This window comes from Rutilus rutilus, assembly GCF_951802725.1.
Source record: "Rutilus rutilus genome assembly, chromosome: 14".
Classification (NCBI taxonomy): domain Eukaryota; kingdom Metazoa; phylum Chordata; class Actinopteri; order Cypriniformes; family Leuciscidae; genus Rutilus; species Rutilus rutilus.
Window position 1 is genome coordinate 7,724,019 of NC_140219.1, and position 22,715 is coordinate 7,746,733.

Genomic DNA, 22,715 nt, shown 5'->3' on the forward strand with positions numbered 1-22,715 from the left:
TAAAGTGTTACCAAAAATTCTGCTGCAAAATTAAATAAAAAATGTGTAAAAAAAAACAAACAAAAAAACATGTGCCAGTGGCCAGAGCTAGAATTGTCTAAAACAAAATTGATTTAGTGTGATTTCTGTTTGAATACATTTATGCGGCCTACAGTATGTGCATTAAAAAGCCAGTATAAATGCACAGTGATATGTGGTGCTTCTGTACACCAGCCTTTCTTTTTCCTCAAAACACAAAAGTTAAACTCCCTCTATGATAAAAAAGCAATTTCCCCAGTACACATTTTTATCATTAGAAACCATAGGTTAATAATACATACTAATATGATCCAGGGTAGAAATAAGAGCTAAAAAAAAAACAGAAATGATAAAGGACAGAACTCAGCAGAGAAAAAAGCAGCACGGCCTCCAGTCATGAGGAAAATATGATTTTAGTAGATGCCAATCGGATGCAGAGAAAAGAACTGGCACTACTGCTGCTACAGCACACAAACCTACTGTAAATCTGCTGAACACACATCAGTGTGCTTTATAATGCAAACTCTGGTTCTGGTTCTGTTAAATGCTTCATATATAGAACTTTTTCACAGGATCCCATCATTTAGTTTTAATTAATTGTGATTAGTTATTTTTTTTTTATTCTGATCAATTATTATTATTATTATTATTATTATTATTATAAATAAACAGCTTGTAAGCATACTTTATCACTAGAAAAAAAAAAATTAATAACCCATTAAAGTATTATGCAATCATTTAAGACATTTCGGTAACACTTCATTTCAATAATCCACTTTAGACATTCTACAAACTTTAAGTGACTTTGCAACTACTGTACAGTACATGTCAACTAACTCTCATTATAGTATTTGTAGACTGTTGGTAGACAGTTTGGTGTTAGGTGTTAGGGTTCTGGTAAGTAGAATAAGTTGACATATAGTTGCAAGTTTACTTATAGGCTGTATAATGTCTGTTGGGGAACCATCACAATAAAATATAAGTAGATATCAAGCAGATAGTCTACTAATACTCTAATGAGAGTTAGTTGACTTGTAGTTTCAAAGTTACTTATAGTTAGTCTAAAGTGGATCATCGAAATAAAGTGTAACTTACATTTATCCATGTATAGAATCTAAAGGGGTTCTTTAAAATTGAGTCAAGAACCCTAGGGACCCTAGAGTGTGAGACAAACTTGATACCTAAAACATAAATGAGAGTAAATTTATAAAAGGGCATCCCTAGTGAAAAAAACCTATACCAAAATGTATTTAAAATACATTTATTTCATAGGTGTACTACAAATCTATTAACATATTTACACACATATCGCTTGAGACTTACTGATATACATATTATAATTAAACTTTATTTGGACCACTTCTTTATTGCACGTTTCTTAATATTAAGCCAAATGTGTTTCAATATCACTATTAGTATAAGGATAGTATGATCTCTGTATAATTTCAGTCTTTAAATGCAAGATATTTAAAGTGTACCTAAAGTATACTAGCAATAGTTCCACTTTAGCACAATCAAATACACTTAAGTATATCTTTAGTTGGACCTCAGCACTATTTCCGGATAACTAAAGTGGATTAAGAACAAAATAGTTGTTCCAATTTAGCAGACTTTAAGTAAATCAATTTAGTATACCAAAAGTAAAATTGCAGGGTATTTATATTAAGTACATGTACATGTATTTGTAGTATACTTAGCATAAAATAAATGTATTTCAAATACATTTTAGTATATTTATTTTTTCACTATAGGGATATCACAGCAATAAAACTATCTTTTTGATGGCACTATGATGTATATGCAGTTTTGTTTTTAATGTTTAAATATTATATTTGAATTATATTTGAGCAAAGTTGAACACAGTGAATGTTATTAGATGACATAAACCTGTCGCTGGGCTTTTAGCACCACCCTGTTGGCCGCCTCTTTTGCACTTAAAATATTCCAATTAAAATCTAATATCAGCAGTTGTATTTTACAGCATATATGTGCAATTACAAAAGGTGTACGTATGTCAGGACAAGCGCACGCAGACAGTGCAATGCACAGGTATGTGTTAATTTGCACATCTGAATCAATTCTCACAGTGTGTTAGGTGTCAGCACACCACACATGAACACTCACACCACAGCACAACACTAACGAATAGCTGTTTTGATATTTCCAAACCTGTCTTTTCACTCTTTGAAAAGAAACTCTATTAACACTTTACCAGCAGCGGAAATAAGAAGTCTGAAAAGAAAGTTGAAAAACCAACTTAAACACTTAAAAGTCTTATATACCAATAGCTGGACTAAAGAAAAGTCATAATTGCATAAGACAAGGACAATTAAGAGACCACACAATGCAAACATGCAGCATGTAATTTGTAAGCGAGTCTGAATCAGTTCCTGGTTAGCTGAATGCTAATGTGTAAATGTGTTAGAGTAGGTGTTAATAAGCAGCGTCATCTCTGTGACCCTGCCAGAGAAGAGTTTTTAATTGGCTGCCGAATCCACAATTAGGGGTATGTGTAGCTGCACCTGATATGCAAATGTAATGAGCCTTATCTCATTATAGTTCATTCGCATGGGTTTCTTTAAATTATAGCGTAAATAGGTGAGTTAGATACCTTAATTACACTGAGTAGGCTGGCTTATTTTATTTTTCAAATTCCTGTTTTGTTCACAGATGTGGAGAAACATCAGAATGCTTTCAGAAGATTCTGTGAAACCTGTTGCTAACTGCACAATTATCAAAGCACTTTTAATCATATTCTCATTTTAATTTCACATAAAAGGCACTCAACAATTAGTGCTAACTCTCATTTATGTGACATATCATCTGTTCAGTGGTATTTATAGCTACAGTTAGCTATAGTTATGATTAATACAGACAAGTGTTACATTTATATTCCATTTTTGCATTTAATCATTATCGAACAAGGAAAATCACAAAAATAATGTGCGCCCTCTTCCTAAAATTCCAATTATATAGATAGATAGATAGATAGATAGATAGATAGATAGATAGATAGATAGATAGATAGATAGATAGATAGATAGATAGATAGATTTGACGGCGTTGTACGTTTTAATACAAGAGCACAGTAAAAATCTCATGAAAAAATTTAATCTTATGAAAATGCTCAAGGTCACAAATGACAGAAACATGAAAGAAAACGGCATAATTAACCAGCTCCACATGCATTTGGCGTATCCAAGGCAACATAAATAAGAATGTGGGTGTCATCTCATAAATGTATCTCTCTCTCTCTCTCTCTCTCTCTCTCTCTTTTTCTTTTTTTGGAAAAATGTGGGTTTTTCTTTGGCATTTGCAAAGTTGGTTGAGATGCATTTAGATGATGAATTACTCTAGTTCCTAAACATCAATGTGTAGGATCTATTCTTACAACCTCCTCGGGAGAGAAGCAAGTCTTTTATATTGAATTTCAAGACCCTGAGACCCTAGAATGTAATTCAAGAATGTAAATTTTTAATCTTGTTCTGCACACTTTCAGCGCTTCCATCATTTATCTGAGCAGACTATTTTTAACCCTTCGAATCTAAATTTAATCAGCTTTGACACATCCCCCTATGCCTTTAGACACCAGAACAGAGTACACTAGGAAGTGTCATTGAGCTTCTTGGTAATTGGCATGCAAGGTTACCACACTAGATTTGTATTACAAGCTCATCATAGACCCTCCAAAGAATCTTCAAAGTTACAAGAACATAAGCTCCTCTGATGAGACTTCCATTACTGAGACAAAGTAGTGTCCCTGAATCCTTCAGCTGAAGATTAAATATCCCATGGATGCCAGTCCCCAAAAGCAATCCTCTCTCTCCACTTCCTTTCATTTCCCTTTGCAGTGCCTTTACGCATGACACAAGCATCTGTGGTGAAGGGTAATCAGTGGGCACTTTGAATTTCATTGGAATAATCCTTTCACCCCAGGTTAAGATGCTGTGCAGTGGTTTCCGTCTGTTTCTCAGTATTGAGGGATGAGATGCTATAACTCTGTGCCCAGCAAGATGAAAGCCCTAGAGTGTGAGAGAGGCGTCTGCAGTTGTATGATTTCTGGCAGCCCAAGATCAGCATGCTGAGCTGCCCAGGACTGCAGTATTCCGGCACGCACGACTAGAGAGGTGGAGGATCTACACGAGAGAACAGACGCTACAAATATGGTTTACAATGCAAGAAAGCCAGTAATTCTCCAGGCAAATTCAATTGACAGTCAGACAGGAAGATAGACACTGCAGCTATTAAATAGGATCAATAGAGTGGTACAGGGATGATGCCAGAACCCGAAAGTTGAATTCGCAGCTTGTTCCTTCGAGATTTTCCTGTAGGGATTTATATTGGGTGATTTATGTGTAAAATAAAGCCTGTGGTGAACATAACTTGACTATACTTTGACGTTTTGTTCTACAACATAAATTACATACACCCATAGTGAAAACATTCAATTTGAAGCAGTCGTGTTCGTTTTTTAAAACGTATGTTTCTAATAAGTAACTATATGAGCCCTATCTTGCACCCAGCGCAATTGACTTTGTACACTGACGTATGTATCATTCCTATTTTGCACCCGCGCACAGCGGACTTTTCTCTCCACAGACGCACGTCGGTAAATTAGGAAATGAACTTGCGCTCCCGGGGGGCGGTTCAGCGCAAAGAGGCATGTTCCGGCGCAAACGTTCCCTGGTGCTATTTTGCAGGTTTAGAAAACAATTCCGCCATCAACCAGGAAAAACCTAGTCTGAAGTCACATTGCGCATGTTATTCATATGCTATTTTAAGGGTGCATGCTTGGCCATAATGTAACGTGTGCACAACGCGCATACACTTTGCTTATCTCATCTACACAGAAGCAGTAGTTTTCATTTTTAGAAAACCATACATTATTACAAGGAAAAATATTAACACACGAGGGAAATCATTGTGGTGTCCATGAAGATGTGAAAAAATAGGTATAAATCTAGCTTACACATTTACCCAAATTATTATACTCCTGTTTAACCTAAGCTTATTTGGGTGGGTTTCTCCCATCCCCATACAATGTCACTTCTCTGTGTTTTTTACGGCCCTGACGAGAACGTCGGTCTCCTCGGCTGTGAACCGCTCCTGGCGTGCGCCTGCAAATCTGCCGTTATAATAGCAATCCGCCATGGAACAAGCGCGCCTGCTCTTAAAGGGAATGTGAGATGTCGCTCTGACTGGTTTATTTCACGTTACGCCCAAACCACACCTATGAGTAATGAAGCTACTTCAGACCAACCCATTTTAGATTTGCGTCGGGCGCAAGAGTCATTTATCCCGCCGGTATAATAGCAACAGCGCCCAAGACCCGCCCACAAAGTTACTTGCGTTTCGCGCTTGTTACTTGCGTTTCAGATCGTTAAAATAGGGCCCTATAAGACAGTTTGGGGTGTGAGTGTGTGCAGTTGTAGAACAAAATGACAAAGTATCGTCAAGTTATGTTTACCACAGGCTTTATTTTACTCAAAAATTGAAAAAAAAAACCCATCGGAAAAAATCTCAAAGGAACCAGCGGCGAATAGACTTCTGGGTTTTGACGACATACCTGCACCACTCTATTGACATATAATCAAGGTAGAAATAATAGATTTTTCTTTTGTTATGAGTCAAATTATTTCCTAAACACTCAACTAAACACTAGTCCAGATAGATGGTGGCCAGTAAAATGTCCCAGACGGTGATGGATCTATCCAGCCCTGCAAAATCGGTCCAATTTCTTGGCTCTTCGCACGTTGGGAAGGGAAGATAATGGCAGAGAATGGGTGATAAAAGGCTTTCGTGATAGCACTCCTGCCACCTTCTCCTATCTATTCTTGGGAGATTTAGGAGATACACCTCACTTCCTGTAACCCAGTCCCTAAGAAAAAAAAAAAATCCTCCTCTCATTAGAGCATGGAATACTGGCCAAATCCTTCCATTTTGGCTCCAGGCTTTTGCACAGTTCTTAGTTACCGTGACCTCTCCTGAAAGACACATATATCATAACGCTCTTCTCTTTGTGTGTGTGTGTGTGTGTGTGTGTGTGTGTGTGTGTGTGTGTGTGTGTGTGTGTGTGTGTGTGTGTGTGTGTGTGTGTGTGTGTGTGTGTGTATGTGTATGTGTGGTAAGCAAAAAAGTAAAAGCTGTCTAACAAAATCTGATAGAATTCAGGAGCACATGAAGTTTTATAATCAAAGATGATGACATTTGCATGATCATATATTCAAATTAAAGGAGTTGTTATTGATATTATCATATAAAACACACAACTGCTATCCTACATAGTCAACAAACCCCCAAATCCCTTCCCTGCTGTCTATGAAATTGCTAAATAATTAGAAATAAGCAGAAAATTTCGAATAAAATAAAAAGTTAGTGCTTGGCATTGATATAAAGAGTGTTTTTTTCATTCAACTTTTAAAAATAAACTTTGTAAAAAGAAAATGGAAAATCACAGGCACTGTTTTGAAGTTATTATAATATTAAGACTCATCATTATTTTGGAGTTATGGAGATAATCAAGGACAAAATGCCAAGTCTTAAAAAATCTGTTTACAAAGACTCAAATATAATTGGATTTTTTTCAAGATGAGGCACCTTCACCATAAATCATCACTTAATTGGGATGGATTAAGTACGTCACACGAGACACGTGATTACCGCTACCATATGGAGAGTAGTGCAGAGGTCATGGCCTCTCTGCCGCCTGGCACTGTGGAAGAGACGTGTTTGTGGGTGTCCTGTGTGGTATCTGGTCTGTTGGTGGACATTAATGTCCTCGCAGAGAGGAAGGTGTGCCACTGGGCTCTCGCTGTTTAGCAGGTGCGAGATTAAGACAGATGGAGCAAGAAGGGAACACAGAGTCCTTGAGTTTGCGCTCTCTCCATGTGCCCGGGCTCCACGGGGGACTTGATCACCCCTCTCACAGTCCTTCAGTGTGTAGATGACCTTCACACACCCAGGCACAGACACACACACACACATGCACAAGCACACACACATTCACAGAGAGGAAAAAGAACCTTGAAAAGAATAGCTGAGAAGCATCATTTATGCAATATATTGTTACTTTTGAGGAAGTATATTCAGTGAATGAAATGCCTTACACATAAAATGTACTCTATTATTATCAACTTTTACATTTTCTCTAAGAACGCAAACTAATAGATTAGATTATGCATAAGAAATAACCCCACATTTTGACACTTTATGTAACACTTAGCAATACTCTAAAGACCAAACTGTTCCCTGAAGTGAGCTAAATCTGACAAGACATCCACATCATTTGGAAGTCCCGCTGTGATAATAATCAAGCTTTTAAAGTGTGTTTCTGACGTCACAAATTACCTTGTGACCAATCAGGTCAACGTGTGATCGTCAACGAGTGGATGTCTGAGCTGGTGTGAGTGAGTAGAGGCGGGGCTCATTTGTATATTCATAGAACCACGTGTACTAAATACTATTCAAGGAATAGTAATGCTTAATGCTTAAAAAAATGCTTAAATATATAATTTTGGTCATCAAAGATGAGTTTTAAGGGATAAAATGATTGACTACTGAGGGACTTTAAATATATTTTAATGTAATTCATTTGCATATAAAACAAAATAAACAGATACCGGCAATCGAAGAACAAATATGCTTTTTGGTGCAGCTATGGCAACTAATAGGAATCTAAGTGCTGAAGCTAACCATGTCAACTCCTGTCCACTAAAACATCTACTGTGGTTTGAATGGTTTAGCAAAATCTCCACCAGCTGGCACATTTCAACGATCACACGCTATATACCGCACGGCCCTACGGGCATGTTTTCCTTTTCTACACAGGCACTCGGCTAAAGAGTGGCACATTTTGTTCTCATCTACCCACACTTCCTCTCACAGTAAGGACACAGACACACACTGACAGCCACACAAAGGAATGAGGATACGCCACCTGTCAAGTACGCCATATCCATCACTTTTTCCGCTACAACAGACACATACTTAAGCATACACACTCTTTTTATATAACACAGTCCATTTCCAGCCCATGTGACTGTACCATTTTCAAAATTCAAGCATCACTTTGCGGTCTTTCAAATCGCACAGGGCTTCCCGGCCGACAGGCGTACCATGACACATGATGAGGAAACCCTTGAACAGCGTTAGCTTTAGCGTGGTTAGCTGCTTGTTGTGAAGAGATCTACTTTAGGGACTCTGGTCTGGTCTGCACAAGTGGCTGAGCAGTAGAGAACGCTACGCTGCACAGAGACCTCGTAAAGAGTTTGTGTGTCACGCGGAGACTTTGTCACGATCAGATGAGCTAATTAGCCTCTGGAGCGCAGATTAACAGCGCGTGAAGCAGAGGAGCTGAGACAAGAGCCAGTGCCAAGCCGCTGAAAACAGCTCTAATTAAAAACAGACAATGAAAAACACTAGAGTTCAAACGGGAGAAAAGAGTGACGGCTCTCGCCTGTGATCTTCAAAAACTTTGAGGGAAAAAAGGGTTAATATTAATTGGACTGGAAGTTGAGTTGAGTTGAAACAAGTTTTTTCATCAAATGTCTTTGGTTAGGGCACATGGTCCAACCAAGGTTATTATCCATTTTAAGTTAATTATGTTTTTTTTCTTTTTTCTTTTTTCTTTAGATTCAGTATAGTCTAAAATAAATTCCCAAAGGCTATAATCAAGTCTTAAGGCACATTCAAATTCAAAATGCTTTATGGTCTATCCTCACAGGGGGAGAACATTGTCTTCAAACAATAAGTTATAACTATAACCATAATTATATTAGCGTCTGTTTATTATAAGTACATGCTGCAGTTTTTTCATCTGCTGCTCTGATTACTCAAGCTCTTTAAAGTTCGTTGTATTCTGTTAGGCTGTCAATGTTTTTATCGTTCATCAGCTGGAAAAAAAATTGTTCTGAAAGAAAATCCAACGATTTAGTTCTTCTGTGTCGTTGTTATTATAGTGTGGACTTCCCTATTCTCACAGAATTAGAACGATTATTAAAACGTTATATAGCTATAGTAATCGTCCTTGGTGTGAATGGGCCTTTACCCTAGAGGTTTTACTTGTTGAATATCCTCATGCACTCAGAAATATGTCACATTTCAGAAGTAGACTGGCGTAAAATCTCATGTTGACTTAAATGCAAAATTCCCTAAGTAAAATACAAATATTTAACAAATTACCACAGAATTAATAAAATGTATAGAATGCTAGGTCTTCTTAAGAGAGTGCCATGCAAAATTCAAACCTCAAATATCAGGCATTACTTTATTCTCTCCTACATTGAAATTATACAAACACAGCCTGTGTTGAGCAATTTAAAAATATACTTTGCAGTGAGAGAAGCACTGTTTGTACCTTCAAGACATTCACCTACTGCAGCCAAAGATATTCTCAGAGACCAGCTATACTCATTTCAAACCTTGAGTTTGCTAAAGCTGTTCACTACAGGGATATATACTCTGCACTCGACTGGTAATTCAGGATGACAGCTCTCTACAAAATCTCTCGGTTTCAGCAAGTTTTCGGTTATGTCAGCTAATCCTTCCCATGGATGCCCTAGTGGGTAGTTTCAGTTCAGTTGCCTCTGAGTCAGTTTTCATAGGTTAATCCTACTCTAAAATTAAAACCCCAAATCAATCGTTCTAAAATTTTAAAGATGAAGACCAATGGTTCCTTTCATTTTCCCATTTTCTTTCCAGAAGTCAATTTAAGAACAGTATTAAGCCTGCAGTGCTTACTAAGCTATTGATTGTGCTGACGCTGAATGGCTGGGTCCAGTGTAATGTGAGTGGGGATAATTGTTTCATTTTGTTGGAATTACAGCAAGACAGAAGTGAGTCACTTACACTGAAACGTCAATTGGTTTGTGATATAAATTTATGTTTTGACCCCACATCATGCAACTATTTCCAAGAAAAAATAAAAGTAGAGCAATCCATTCATCAAAAATGGATTGAAATTGATGGGGGTTCTTTAACAGAGTCAGACTGAATTTGAGTTTGCAGTTGATTGTCAAGTATTTTTTGAGCTAAAGACCTATGATAATGGTTAGCTTTTGCTAGCCTGTGTGGTCTAGATAACAACCAGTGAAGGGGGTAGTAACACATCACAAATAACGCAAATTACGCAAATAAATCAGATTAAATTTTCCAAGTAACAAGTAAGTAATGGTTTACTTTTACATTTACAACAGAATATCTGAATTACTTTTTCAAATAAGAAACGCAAGCTACTTTGTTTTGTATCAGGTCTCCTGTCCACATGTTGAGAGAATCGTAAGTGCAGAGGCGTTGTGTGTGAACATGATGGGTATTGTAGTTCTAGACTAAATGTGAACATGCATTTACTCATCTCACTTTCACAAAAACACATTCAGTATTCCTCAAAAATTGCAAACTCAGAATATTACACAAACCTACAATAATTAAATATGTTAAATTACACAAATATACTTTATGTACTTAATCTCACTTTAACCAATGTCTTCGCTTTTGACCTTAAAACATGCTAATAAGCAAAAGAGTAAGCAAAAAATAAACCTCATTTAATTTTTTGTTTGTTTTTATTGCTAAAATAAGATTGTGGAACTTTCTTCTCCTATTCGTCTGCAATCCAGCAGAAGGCTTATTCATTTCACTTTTGGTGTGAAACAGCCTTTATATTGCATTGCAAAAAAAAAAAATATATATATATATATATAACTTTTGTTTAGTTATTAAAAATCAAACAAGCAAGCCTAGCCAGGTGAGAAAAAGTAACGCAAAAGTAAAGTATTGCATTACTTTTCATTAAAAGTAACTAAGTAACGCAACTAGTACACTTTTTCAATACCTTTAAAAGTAACTTTCCCTAACACTAATAAAAAAAAATAATAAAAATAAAAAAAGTTTTCCACGAAATTACATAGCATGAATTATACACAATAAGACCAGGAATATACAAGCTCAATTTGCTATTATGCTAACTCCGATCTAGTGATTAGCAGCTTTTTTTTCTACATGTAGGCTATAAACTCTTTCAGGCACTAACTGTAAAACTGGGTCTCTCATGAATGCCTGATAAAAAGCAGATGGCTATACGCTCCCCAACCCTCTCCAGAGTAAACACAAGCCTGGTCCTCTCAACCTTCATGTAGATGTGATGTGTACGAGCAGCCCAGGCTGAAAGAGAAGTGAATCGTCAGATCTAAGCTGAAGTCTTCACACGTCTCTGCTGTCAGAGAGACCCAGTCCTCATTAAAATCAATTTCTAGAGAGCAGTAAATGCGGGACCATGTGTCATGCAGGTTGAACGCAGACCTCATGGACTGGTGGGCAATGGCAGTGTGCCGCCCTCAACTGCTGATCCAGGGAGAACAAAACTCCTGGACTGAAAACAGAACCCTTCATGCATTTACATGGAGCTCTGTCTCCCAGCATAAACCGACGTGACATGAATACATATTGCATGAACTTGGATAACTTCTGTTCTGCTATGTCAGCCTAACTCAGACACAAAGGTGGCAGAAATTCTGGTTTTGAATGCGGCTAGATATGTGCTATTATTTGAGCTCAGCTAAAGACTTTAAAAAATATATCATTAGAAACAAAAGAGTTCATAAGAAAAATGTATCGCTTTTTATAATGTTCAATGCAATTCTACGTTTAAAAGTAACGTTCCCCAATCCTAAAGGGCATGACATTAGCTGCATGCTCACAAAGGGTTATTCTGACTTTGCCATGTGTGATTTTAAGCACTTGTCTTTTGCTAAATGCTAATTACTCCCTCATTAACAGACACAGCCTAACATCGTGTTTGGGTTTGACCAACAGTGGAGAGATACACGATCTCACTGCGAAGCGCTAACAAGCGACTTGATGACAGATAAATGTGAGCTGCGGACGCAATCAGAACTTATTATCTGCTTTGTCAAAATCCTGTATTCTCATGGCCCTAATGGAGCCCTTTTGTTATAACAATCTGACCCATTGTGCTTTTCTTGGCGATTGTCCTACTTGCATCTCCTGCCGACAAAGAGAGCAGTCGCCATTGAGAGTATTTATAAAAGAATCTGGATGACTGTGAGAACTAATTTATCAGCTTTTCAATTCACCTTGTGAGAGGTTATCCTCCAAATGTCTTTGGAAATTGGAAGTCCCTTTTTTGTGATCCAGTATGTATAGATCGTGGACTGTTGAATGATTTTCTGTTCCTGATTCTCTCCTTCTTTCTCTCAAAGGAGCGACCAAAGACATGGGGAAAATGCTGGGGGGCGAAGAGGAGAAGGATCCTGATGCTGAGCGAAAGGAGGAAGAAAGACAGGAAGCCCTCAGGCAACAGGAGGAGGAGAGGAAGGCGAAGTACGCAAAAATGGAAGCGGAAAGGGAATCGCTTCGACAGGGCATCAGGGACAAGGTAAATCTATCATGAGATAATTGACTGTTATGAGGTGTCAAGATGTTCGTATGATCACTCACGGTAGTCTAGGCCAGGGTTATTATCTAAACCTCAAACTAAAACCATGAGAAATGAGAAAACTTGAACTTATTTTATTTCAGCTACTTGCCAAGGCAAGATTTATCATTTTAATTCATTCATTAATACATGCTATATAGACCTATTAAAATAAAACTAATAAAAAAATGACAAAAAGTTTAATTAAAGTGAAAACAGAAAATATATATAAAAAAATCAAACTATAAAAAATAACACTGGCCAAGACCAGTGATTCTCAAGCTGTGGTAAAATGATAAAAATATTTACATATGTACATTTTATTTTACTAAAAAGTTCATATACAGTATACAACCTTTTAGGGGTTTATCGTTTTAATTAATTTGTTTTAATTCACAGTTTGTTTTATTACTAGAAAAACATGAAATAACCCGTTAAACCTGGAAGCATTATGTAATCATATAAGACATTCCTCTTTATGGAAGAACCATAGGGTTCTAAATAGAACCCATCTTTCCCCAGTAAAAAAAAAAAAAAAAAGTGTTATGATCATGTTTGTTTTTGTTTGAGAATCACTGATCTTTGTATTAAGAAAATAATATAATAATACACTGCCGTTCAAAAGTTTGGGATCGGTAAGATGTATAATGTATTTAAAATAAGTATTTTCTGCTCACCAAGGCTGTATTTATTTAATAAAAAAATAGTAAACAATAAAATATTGCAAAAAAAATAAAATAATCAGTAATATTGTCAAATATTATTAAAATTTAAAATAACTGTTTTCTGTTTGAATATATTTCAAAATATAATTCTGAAAAGCTGAATTTTCAGCATCATTAATCCAGTCTTGATCCTTCAGAAATTATCCTTCAGAAATCATTCTAATATGCTGATTTGCTGCTCAAGAAACATTTATTATTATTACCAATGTTGAAAACAGTTGTGTACACATTTTTTTTTCAGGATTCTTTGATGAATAGAAAGTTCAAAAGAACAGCATTTATCTGTAATAAAAAGTTTTTGTAACATTAAACACTACCGTTCAAAAGTTAGATTTTTTTTTTTTTTTTTTTGTGAAACAAAAATTAAAGAAATTAATACTTCTGTTTAGTCATCCAAAAGTGACAGTAAAGACATTTATAATGTTACAAAAGATTATATTTCAAATAAATGCTGTTCTTTTGAACTTTCTATTCATCAAATAATCAAAAAATATACACAACAGTTTTCAACATTGATAAGAATAATAAATGTTTCTTGAGCAGCTGAAGTGACACTGAAGACTGGCGTAAGGATGCTGAAAATACAGCATTGCATCACGAGAATAAAATACATTTTAAAATATATTCAAATAAAAAATAGTTATTTTAAATTGTAATAATATTTCATAATATTACAAATAAATTCAGCCTTGGCAAATGCAAGCTTACCGATCCCAAACTTTGAACGGCAGTATACTGTATGTTGCAAAGTAGTGATTCACAGTGAATGGTGAATTATACAGACCACATAAATACATAAAGCAAATGGTATTTATTGTTCTTTGTTTGTTTCACTCTTGGGGAGGCTGAATGTAGTTGAGTGGTGCGTTGCGTATGAGAATGGAGGGCTCTGAGGGTGCATGCTGTGAACCAGAGGGACTGGAAAAATAACAGTCTAGCTCTGGCAAGCATTCCATTACTGTGGAGGCTGTGGAGATTGACTGTGCTTGAGTCCCTGCGCTCATACTGCCATATGGCTGCTTTACTGTGCAATAATAAAAGAAAAGAAAAAGGTGTCATGGAAGGGAAGACCCAGGGATTACTAAAATGAAAATGTTGTTTTAATAAAAGACAGTGATATTTCACAGCTTCATTACATTATTACAAATATTATTACGCTATATGCATTGCAGAGTATTAGTTCATCGACATTCATATACTGTAGAACTGCCATTAAAACTGTGATTAATTTGCTCTCATTTATGATCATTTAAATGTATATGAGCTACTGTTTGTTGCAGAATGTTTTTTAATTATATTTTAATTAAAGTTAATTTATGAATTGTTAGATGTAGTCTTTAGGCAGATTATATTAAACAGTCTTTTAAAATTACTTTAAAAATACCACAGTATATAGACCAGTTTACTTCATCATACATTCTGCAAACCACAACAGCTGAATTGGAAGATTCCTGAAAATGTTCTTCTTCAATATGCATTTACAGGCTGAAAACTTGTATAAATGACATCAAGAACATTTGCTTCATCAGATGTACTAAAGTCAGAGCTAAAAATAATTTTTCTGCTTAACAGACTTGGCATTTACGAATTTGTCATGATAATTTACTTTGGGCTCCTGAGTCTCAGTTGCGCACAATAGAGAATGATTTCCTTTTGTGAGCAAACTGAGTTGGAGTAAAACAGATATATTTTTATGCAAAGCCATGTTAAGAGAGGATGGGATGCCAAAGAAAGCCTGTCTTTTTTTCTGCTATAAGCCATCACCCCATGGGTCTAATTTACCACAAGGATTAAGGCAGAATCTTCATATTCTGTTCAAAATGTGACTGCAATACTGATGGAAGTCCTTATGTCGTGAACTTCAGGGTTTGCCATGCACTCCCTTCAAGTAACCCATTTAAATATTTCTCAGATTAAGCTGCATTAATACGATTTCATGTCTACATAAGGGATGGAATCCATTTTATTCCTAATGATAGATAGTTTAAGAAAAGTAGAAAATCATTGTTTATAAGGTCAGCTGCTGATTGCACGAGCTAGTTCTGGTCCCTCAGTAGTCAGAGGAAGAAACCATTTATTGGCAAGATGTCACAATTATATGTGTCTCAGAGCAGCAAAGAGTTCTAAGGGGGGTATATTGCCCTAAACATCATTCCTTCATATAAATCTCCTTCCTTCCCATTAATATACACTCACCTAAAGGATTATTAGGAACACCTGTTCAATTTCTCATTAATGCAATTATCAAATCAACCAATCACATGGCAGTTGCTTCAATGCATTTAGGGGTGTGGTCCTGGTCAAGACAATCTCCTGAACTCCAAACTGAATGTCAGAATGGGAAAGAAAGGTGATTTTTGAGCGTGGCATGGTTGTTGGTGCCAGACGGGCCGGTCTGAGTATTTCACAATCTGCTCAGTTACTGGGATTTTCACGCACAACCATTTCTAGGGTTTACAAAGAATGATGTGAAAAGGGAAAAACATCCAGTATGCGGCAGTCCTGTGGGCGAAAATGCCTTGTTGATGCTAGAGGTCAGAGGAGAATGGGCCGACTGATTCAAGCTGATAGAAGAGCAACTTTGACTGAAATAACCACTCGTTACAACCGAGGTATGCAGCAAAGCATTTGTGAAGCCACAACACGCACAACCTTGAGGCGGATGGGCTACAACAGCAGAAGACCCCACCGGGTACCACTCATCTCCACTACAAATAGGAAAAAGAGGTTACAATTTGCACGAGCTCACCAAAATTGGACAGTTGAAGACTGGAAAAATGTTGCCTGGTCTGATGAGTCTCGATTTCTGTTGAGACATTCAGATGGTAGAGTCAGAATTTGGCGTAAACAGAATGAGAACATGGATCCATCATGCCTTGTTACCACTGTGCAGGCTGGTGGTGGTGGTGTAATGGTGTGGGGGATGTTTTCTTGGCACACTTTAGGCCCCTTAGTGCCAGTTGGGCATCGTTTAAATGCCACGGCCTACCTGAGCATTGTTTCTGACCATGTCCATCCCTTTATGACCACCATGTACCCATCCTCTGATGGCTACTTCCAGCAGGATAATGCACCATGTCACAAAGCTCGAATCATTTCAAATTGGTTTCTTGAACATGACAATGAGTTCACTGTACTAAAATGGCCCCCACAGTCACCAGATCTCAACCCAATAGAGCATCTTTGGGATGTGGTGGAACGGGAGCTTCGTGCCCTGGATGTGCATCCCACAAATCTCCATCAACTGCAAGATGCTATCCTATCAATATGGGCCAACATTTCTAAAGAATGCTTTCAGCACCTTGTTGAATCAATGCCACGTAGAATTAAGGCAGTTCTGAAGGCGAAAGGGGGTCAAACACAGTATTAGTATGGTGTTCCTAATAATCCTTTAGGTGAGTGTACATCATTCCTCAGGAAGTGACTGTGATTCCCGGAGCGATACAGGAAATAGAACCCATCATTTGCAGGTCGTACGAGTTAAAACAAGCACACAGTATATACATGTATATCTTCAAAAGTATTTAAAGGGTCATTAAGATTTTTTAAGGGTTATTGAGATTTAAAGAGTCATTGAGATTTTTTTATTTTTATCAATTTGATTAATACTTTTGCTGTTTATTCAGCAAGGAAACATTAAATTGATTAAAAGTGACAGTAAAGACTTTTATAATGTTACAAAAGACTTTTGTTTTAAATAAATTCTGTTATTTTAAACTTTCTATTCATCAAAGAATCCTGAAAAAACATGTATGATCGTTACCACAAAAATATTGAACAGCAAAAACTGTTTTCAGAAATCAAGTGAATCAGACACTGAAGACTGGAGTAATGATGATGAAAATTCAGCTTTGATCACAGGAATAAATTACATTTTAAAAGAGAAAATAGTTGTAAATTTCAATAATATTTCACAATGTTATTGTTTTTACTGTATTTTTGCAGCGTGGTATTTTTTCTGTATAAATGCAGCCTAGGTGAGCAAAAGAGACTTCTTAAAAAAAAAAAAAACATAAAAACAATTGTAACAACCTTATCATGAGCACATAACAGCAAGAGCACAATTAAAGTGGAAGATTCCTTCATTCTCTCTTTGTGGTCTTATAGTATAGCCAAAAGGGTAAAACAGTTGAATGGGCAAGAATTAACGAGCCTCAGACCCTTTGGGGGTGAAACAAAGACGAAATGGACCATTTGTCATCTAAGTACTTCTCTAATGAAGTGGATTTCCATGCCAATATTCGGCACACCATTTAAATCAGGGCATTTATTTGTAAATGAGAAAGTGTCTCTGATCTAAATGAAGCTTCTGTGAATCACTAAACTAACTGCCAAGCCCAAATAATTACATTGACTTGCCAAATGGCAGTCTGCCAAGGTTTTATGGACATACACCATCCCAATTTAAATGTTTCTAACATTCATGTCATGAGACAATCTAGAACTGAATGTAGCCAGAATTCTCCAATGCTCAAACATTTGTGTGCTAATCAACAGGAAATAGTCCTGAATGTGACCTTTCCTTTCCTTTCCTTTCCTTTCCTTTCCTTTCCTTTCCTTTCCTTTCCTTTCCTTTCCTTTCCTTTCCTTTCCTTTCCTTTCCTTTCCTTTCCTTTCCTTTCCTTTCCTTTCCTTTCCTTTCCTTTCCTGACCTGTCTAGTACATGCATAAATAGATTCATTTATGCTTTGCAGCAGACTCTTTTATCCAAAGTATAACTTATATTGAATTCAAGGTATACATATACAGGCCTGGCCCCCTTTTTGTGTGTATGCCTTGGATGGGAATTATTTAAATGAGGAATTTTGTGATGTGTTTATTCCCGGAAGAAAACTCAAGACTACAAGGCGTTTCAGGGAGTTCTGAAACAGTGTGCACTGATATAGAGAATAAATCCCTTTGGAGAGGACTTTGTGCTTTGTAACTTTGCAGACCATTTTCAAGCTCAAACAGCAACATTACACATTAAAGAAAGCTGAAAATGTATAAAAAAAGATACAATTTTAAAAATTTAAAAAAGCATAATATGTCCTCTTTAAAATTTTGGGTTTCTTAAAAATGATACAGCAGAAAAACTGCCAAAAACTAGTTTAAAAAAAAAACAAGTTTCCACATTCTAGTGGAAAGGTGTAACATGCTGCTGTGTATTTTTCAGTATGGTATAAAGAAGAAGGAAGAGAAGGAGGCAGAAGCCCAGGCAGCCATGGAGCAGGCGTCAGAGGGCAGTCTGACCCGTCCCAAGAAAGCAATCCCCGCCGGCTGCGGGAATGAAGAAGAGGAGGAGGAAAGCATCGTGGACACCGTCATGAAGTTCCTCCCGGGCCCGCTTCAAGATATGTTCAATAAAAAGTAACAGCATTCCACGACAAGTCGTGATAAAACGGGAATCATTAATGTCATGAAAGCCACCTCCTCTTTCCCCTTCCCCTCTCTCTCGCATTTGTTCTAAGATCTCTGGACTCAAATCGTGTGCCATAACATCTGTCTTTAGCTGCGATACAAGTGACTTTTTTTTTTATTATTAAAAGAATGAGGAAAAATACAATTTGTGCACTAGAAATGTTACATTGCAAAAGCTCTGCTTAAAGACAAATTGAATGCCCCCTGAGTCCAGACCTTAGAGCAAGAATATTCCTCATGCTTCATTAATTTTGTTTGTAAATAGCAAATGAAAAAAGAACTGTATATGACTTTAGGATATATATATCAATATACCTATATATATAGATATATATATAAATATGAGTACAAGCCATAATTTATCTTGGAGGGATTTCTCCAATCATATCATATTTTTGATTGTTGCTCTGTTATAGTTATTATTAATGAATCCATGTGGTTTACCTATATATATATATACTGTATACAGATTCATTTAACATCCATACTTCAAACAAGTATACAGGTCCTGCCATCATGAACTGTCACATTGTATCCGATTTAAATGACTGAAAACTGTAATATGGAAGAGGAACGTACATGGTCTGGCTGGTTTGCTGTTTCTTTTAAGCATGCTACCATTTTTTTTTTTTTTTTATCAGTTCACAATATCCAATTTCATTTAGCATTTTTAGCTGAAATACACTGAAATTTAAGGCAATAACTGTGCTTTTGGATTTTGTTGTCCGACACTGTACGCCGGTGTAAAATGGCATATTGCTCACAACTCTGTAGATCATCGTTTGGAGAAAAGCAAACTATACGTCCCTCATTACGTTGTCACGCACATTCACATCACAATCTTGTAAACTGGATTTGATTGATTAAAAAGGAATCACAAAAGTTAGCTAGAGAAACCATAGCGCTATGTGTTTCTTGAATTGACTTGTTTGTGCTTTTACAGTACTTAAGTTTGTGGATCGATCACATACAACTACAATTGGATCAATAGGGCTATACATATAAATAAGTCTATAATCTCTTCATCTTCACTGCTGTACAGTAGAATCTAGTTCTTTAGTGTCTACATTTATTTACGTTAGCTCTCACAACATGGTTGTGAGCACACATTACGTAAACAGACAGTGACAATGGTGCAATATTTGTTTCTAAATGAAGATGTCCTGTGTCCGTTGGTTGTTTATGGGACTCTGATCCCAGATCAGCAATAACAGACAATCTTCATGGCTATGTATTCAGCTTATTTGCTAGAGAATGTTTGTGTGCAAATGCCGTGTCGTCTTCCTAGTATCAGTCAAGCGAGCTTAGTAAAAGGAAACTGGAGAAGGACGTTGTGCGATTCCTACTTTTTAGAGTAGCCTGGCTCTTATTTTATGAGCTACGAACGGATCTGACTTGTGTTTTATGCCTGCTTGTTGCTAGTTTATGTATGACGTTATTTCTCGTTGTTGTAACTGCATTGACAAGAGGGAAAACAGCGGAACTGATTTCAGATTTCAGAAAATCAGATTTGAAAGACGCAACGTCAGATTGTATTCTCTGTACTCTCTTTTTTACTAAGAAAATAAAAAAGATAAGCTACTTGGCCGTGGTTTGATAGCGTGTGCTTGTATTCTCATTAGATTATGTCTGCAATTACTGTAAATAACAACGCGTTCAGGAAATCCCGTTAGTCGCAGATGTGTGTGTTTAAATTTTAACAACATTCAAGATTCAGAAAAATACAACTAGGAATCAGCCTGCCATTCCGTTGTTTTGAACATTCCGAATATTCCAGACATTCCACCCAATCCATGCTGGCCTGTGAATGAAGAGAGAAACGTTTTTTCAGTGTCTCTATAAAGCATACGATAAGCCGTAGCTTTGAGAGTAAAATAGTGTCGTTTTAAAGCACATTGATGTCATAGCTTTCCTGCCATGTATCACATGAAACAAGGAGTTAATAAAATTTCTATTAAAGTTTATAATATGAATGTGCTACGGTTTAGAATGGCGTCCTTCAACAGCTGAACAGACTAATGCTAGTGGTCAATCATCCTGAATGTTGTCAGATTTACTGCCACTTGTGTTTAAGGCCTTTACTCACAAGAAGTGACGATGTCAGCTGTACCACTTTCAGAAAGACGAGATTCCGCTAAAAACATTAGCATAGCATTAGCATAGTAAGCGAAATACATGCGACCTTCCGTGCAAATGACTTAATATCTCACATTTCTGCCACCCAGAGTGTACTTTACAATCGACAGAGGCCATTTTTGGAGCACAAACACGATTTTTCTAGATGAATATAAACTGCCCTCGATTCTGCCGCTCTTATAGTGTGATTGGTGTGACGTGGTGAATTGTCATCAGCTGCACTGATAAATAAATACTGCCCGAAACCCATCACTCATCCTATATCATCACCTGTTTTATTAAACCAAAGAGTGTTCCTGTTTTGTGAGATTGTCTGCTGTTATTATTTTTTCTTCTTCTTAATTTGAATGTTGTTATTTTACATTATTTTCTAAAGTGGTGTAATATGCGACTACCTTGTCAGTTCTTTGGGCTTTGTGATTGTCTTAAACAGATTCCTAAAACAAAGAACAAAAGAAATGATCACACAATTAAATTTAAAGTTTAAAAACAATCAACAACAAAAAATTCACCCGTTCCCTGAGCATCTTTTGTATGTTTACTTCAGTACTGTATAAGTAAAAAAATTGCATACTCATCATGATGTTCTCTAAATGTAAATCAACATTTGACATGCATTTACTCAAAGTCATTCCGTGTCTCTCAGATGCTAATGAAGATACTGCCTAACACAGAAACGTTATGAAATATCCCATTGTTGTTATATGAATGTACGTGTCTACTGTTCTACTGCATTGTCCTATGTGGTAATCTTGGTTATCTTGGTGTGATTTTCAGTCTGTAATCTGTTACTGTCTCTAGGTGGTTGTATTTTGGAAAAATTCTGTTTCTTATTTGGTGCATTTCACCTCCCTCTCTCTTTGTTGATGAATTGTATGCATGCATATGATGTGCACTGTAGGTGAGGTTGTAAATGATATTTCTGTGTGTCCTCTGTGTTTTTCGAGCGCTCCACCTGTAGGCCTCACTGCATGCCCGTTATAGACAGATTTTAGACTGTAACATTCCTGCCAAATGGAATCACCACACACGGATAATAAAGTGATTTCATATAATTGTTTTATGGTTGTGTGTTCCTGCTTTCGGCTGGGCAGCAAAATCTCCTGTTATTTGAGGTTGAAGGAAAACAGAAACAGACATTCTAACCTTTGAAACAAGATTTAGTTCAAAAGCAACAGTTGTACAAAACCGTAAGACTTGCTTTCAGAGTATGTATCTTTAATGCAGCTGCATTTTGACTTTACTGTGCTAAACCAGTGCAGTAAGACAAAATACATTTGTTTTCAAGATGCATTCTTTGAAAACGAGTCATATCTTATGCAGTGATTCAAGGGTTTTTAGAAGTTTTACTGGAAAACAATTGGAAAAAATTTTTTGCAGTGTGACCCTGTTTTATGTAGAAAACTGTATATGTCGATCCAAAAATGTATAATTTCTGCATTAATTTCTCGTTTTACATTCTTTTGATGCTGCTCTACACATTTTCAAAAACATAAATACAATTCAATAAACGTAAAAAAATTAAATAAAAAAAAAACCATTAGGGGTGCCAAATGATTTAAAGTAATATTCCTCTTTAAACAAAAGTTGTTTGCCCAAACCATAATGGTCATGACGCATACATTAGTATTCTGGAATATCAGAGTTGTAATGCAAAAAAAAATGACAGTGATTTACTATGATTTTATTATGACTTCTGGATTGTGCAAAAATATACTTGCACCTTTGAATTAATCAGATAATATGAATTAATTTATGTCAACATTGACATAACCTAGTGCATGTTATTAGTCATCACACGTCTGTATACTTACAGAATGACTCTAAATCATTTGTACAACAGCTTACAGCAGCGCCAACATCTAGCTATACTTTCTATCTTGATCAATAAAAGTACTAAAGTACAAAAAACATCATTGTATGTAATCAAGTAAATCAAGAAAAAAGCGGGTGGTCTGATGGAAAGCTGGCTGGCTCGAAACGTTACCATTGTGGGAAATGTC

The 22,715-nt window shown here is 36.4% G+C and overlaps 1 protein-coding gene across 2 annotated transcripts in view; it reads left to right on the forward strand.

The window, feature by feature from the left end:
• The window catches only part of cplx1 (complexin 1), a 47,633-nt gene extending 25,868 nt beyond the window's left edge, over nucleotides 1-21,765 (forward strand). For both annotated transcript variants that reach the window (XM_084431085.1, XM_084431086.1), the window contains exons 3-4: nucleotides 12,237-12,412; nucleotides 18,332-21,765. In XM_084431085.1, coding sequence (XP_084287211.1) covers nucleotides 12,237-12,412; nucleotides 18,332-18,529 — 374 coding nt within the window. In that variant the 3' untranslated portion in view covers nucleotides 18,530-21,765. The remainder of the gene's footprint in view (nucleotides 1-12,236; nucleotides 12,413-18,331) is intronic.
• Nucleotides 21,766-22,715: the final 950 nt, after the last annotated feature.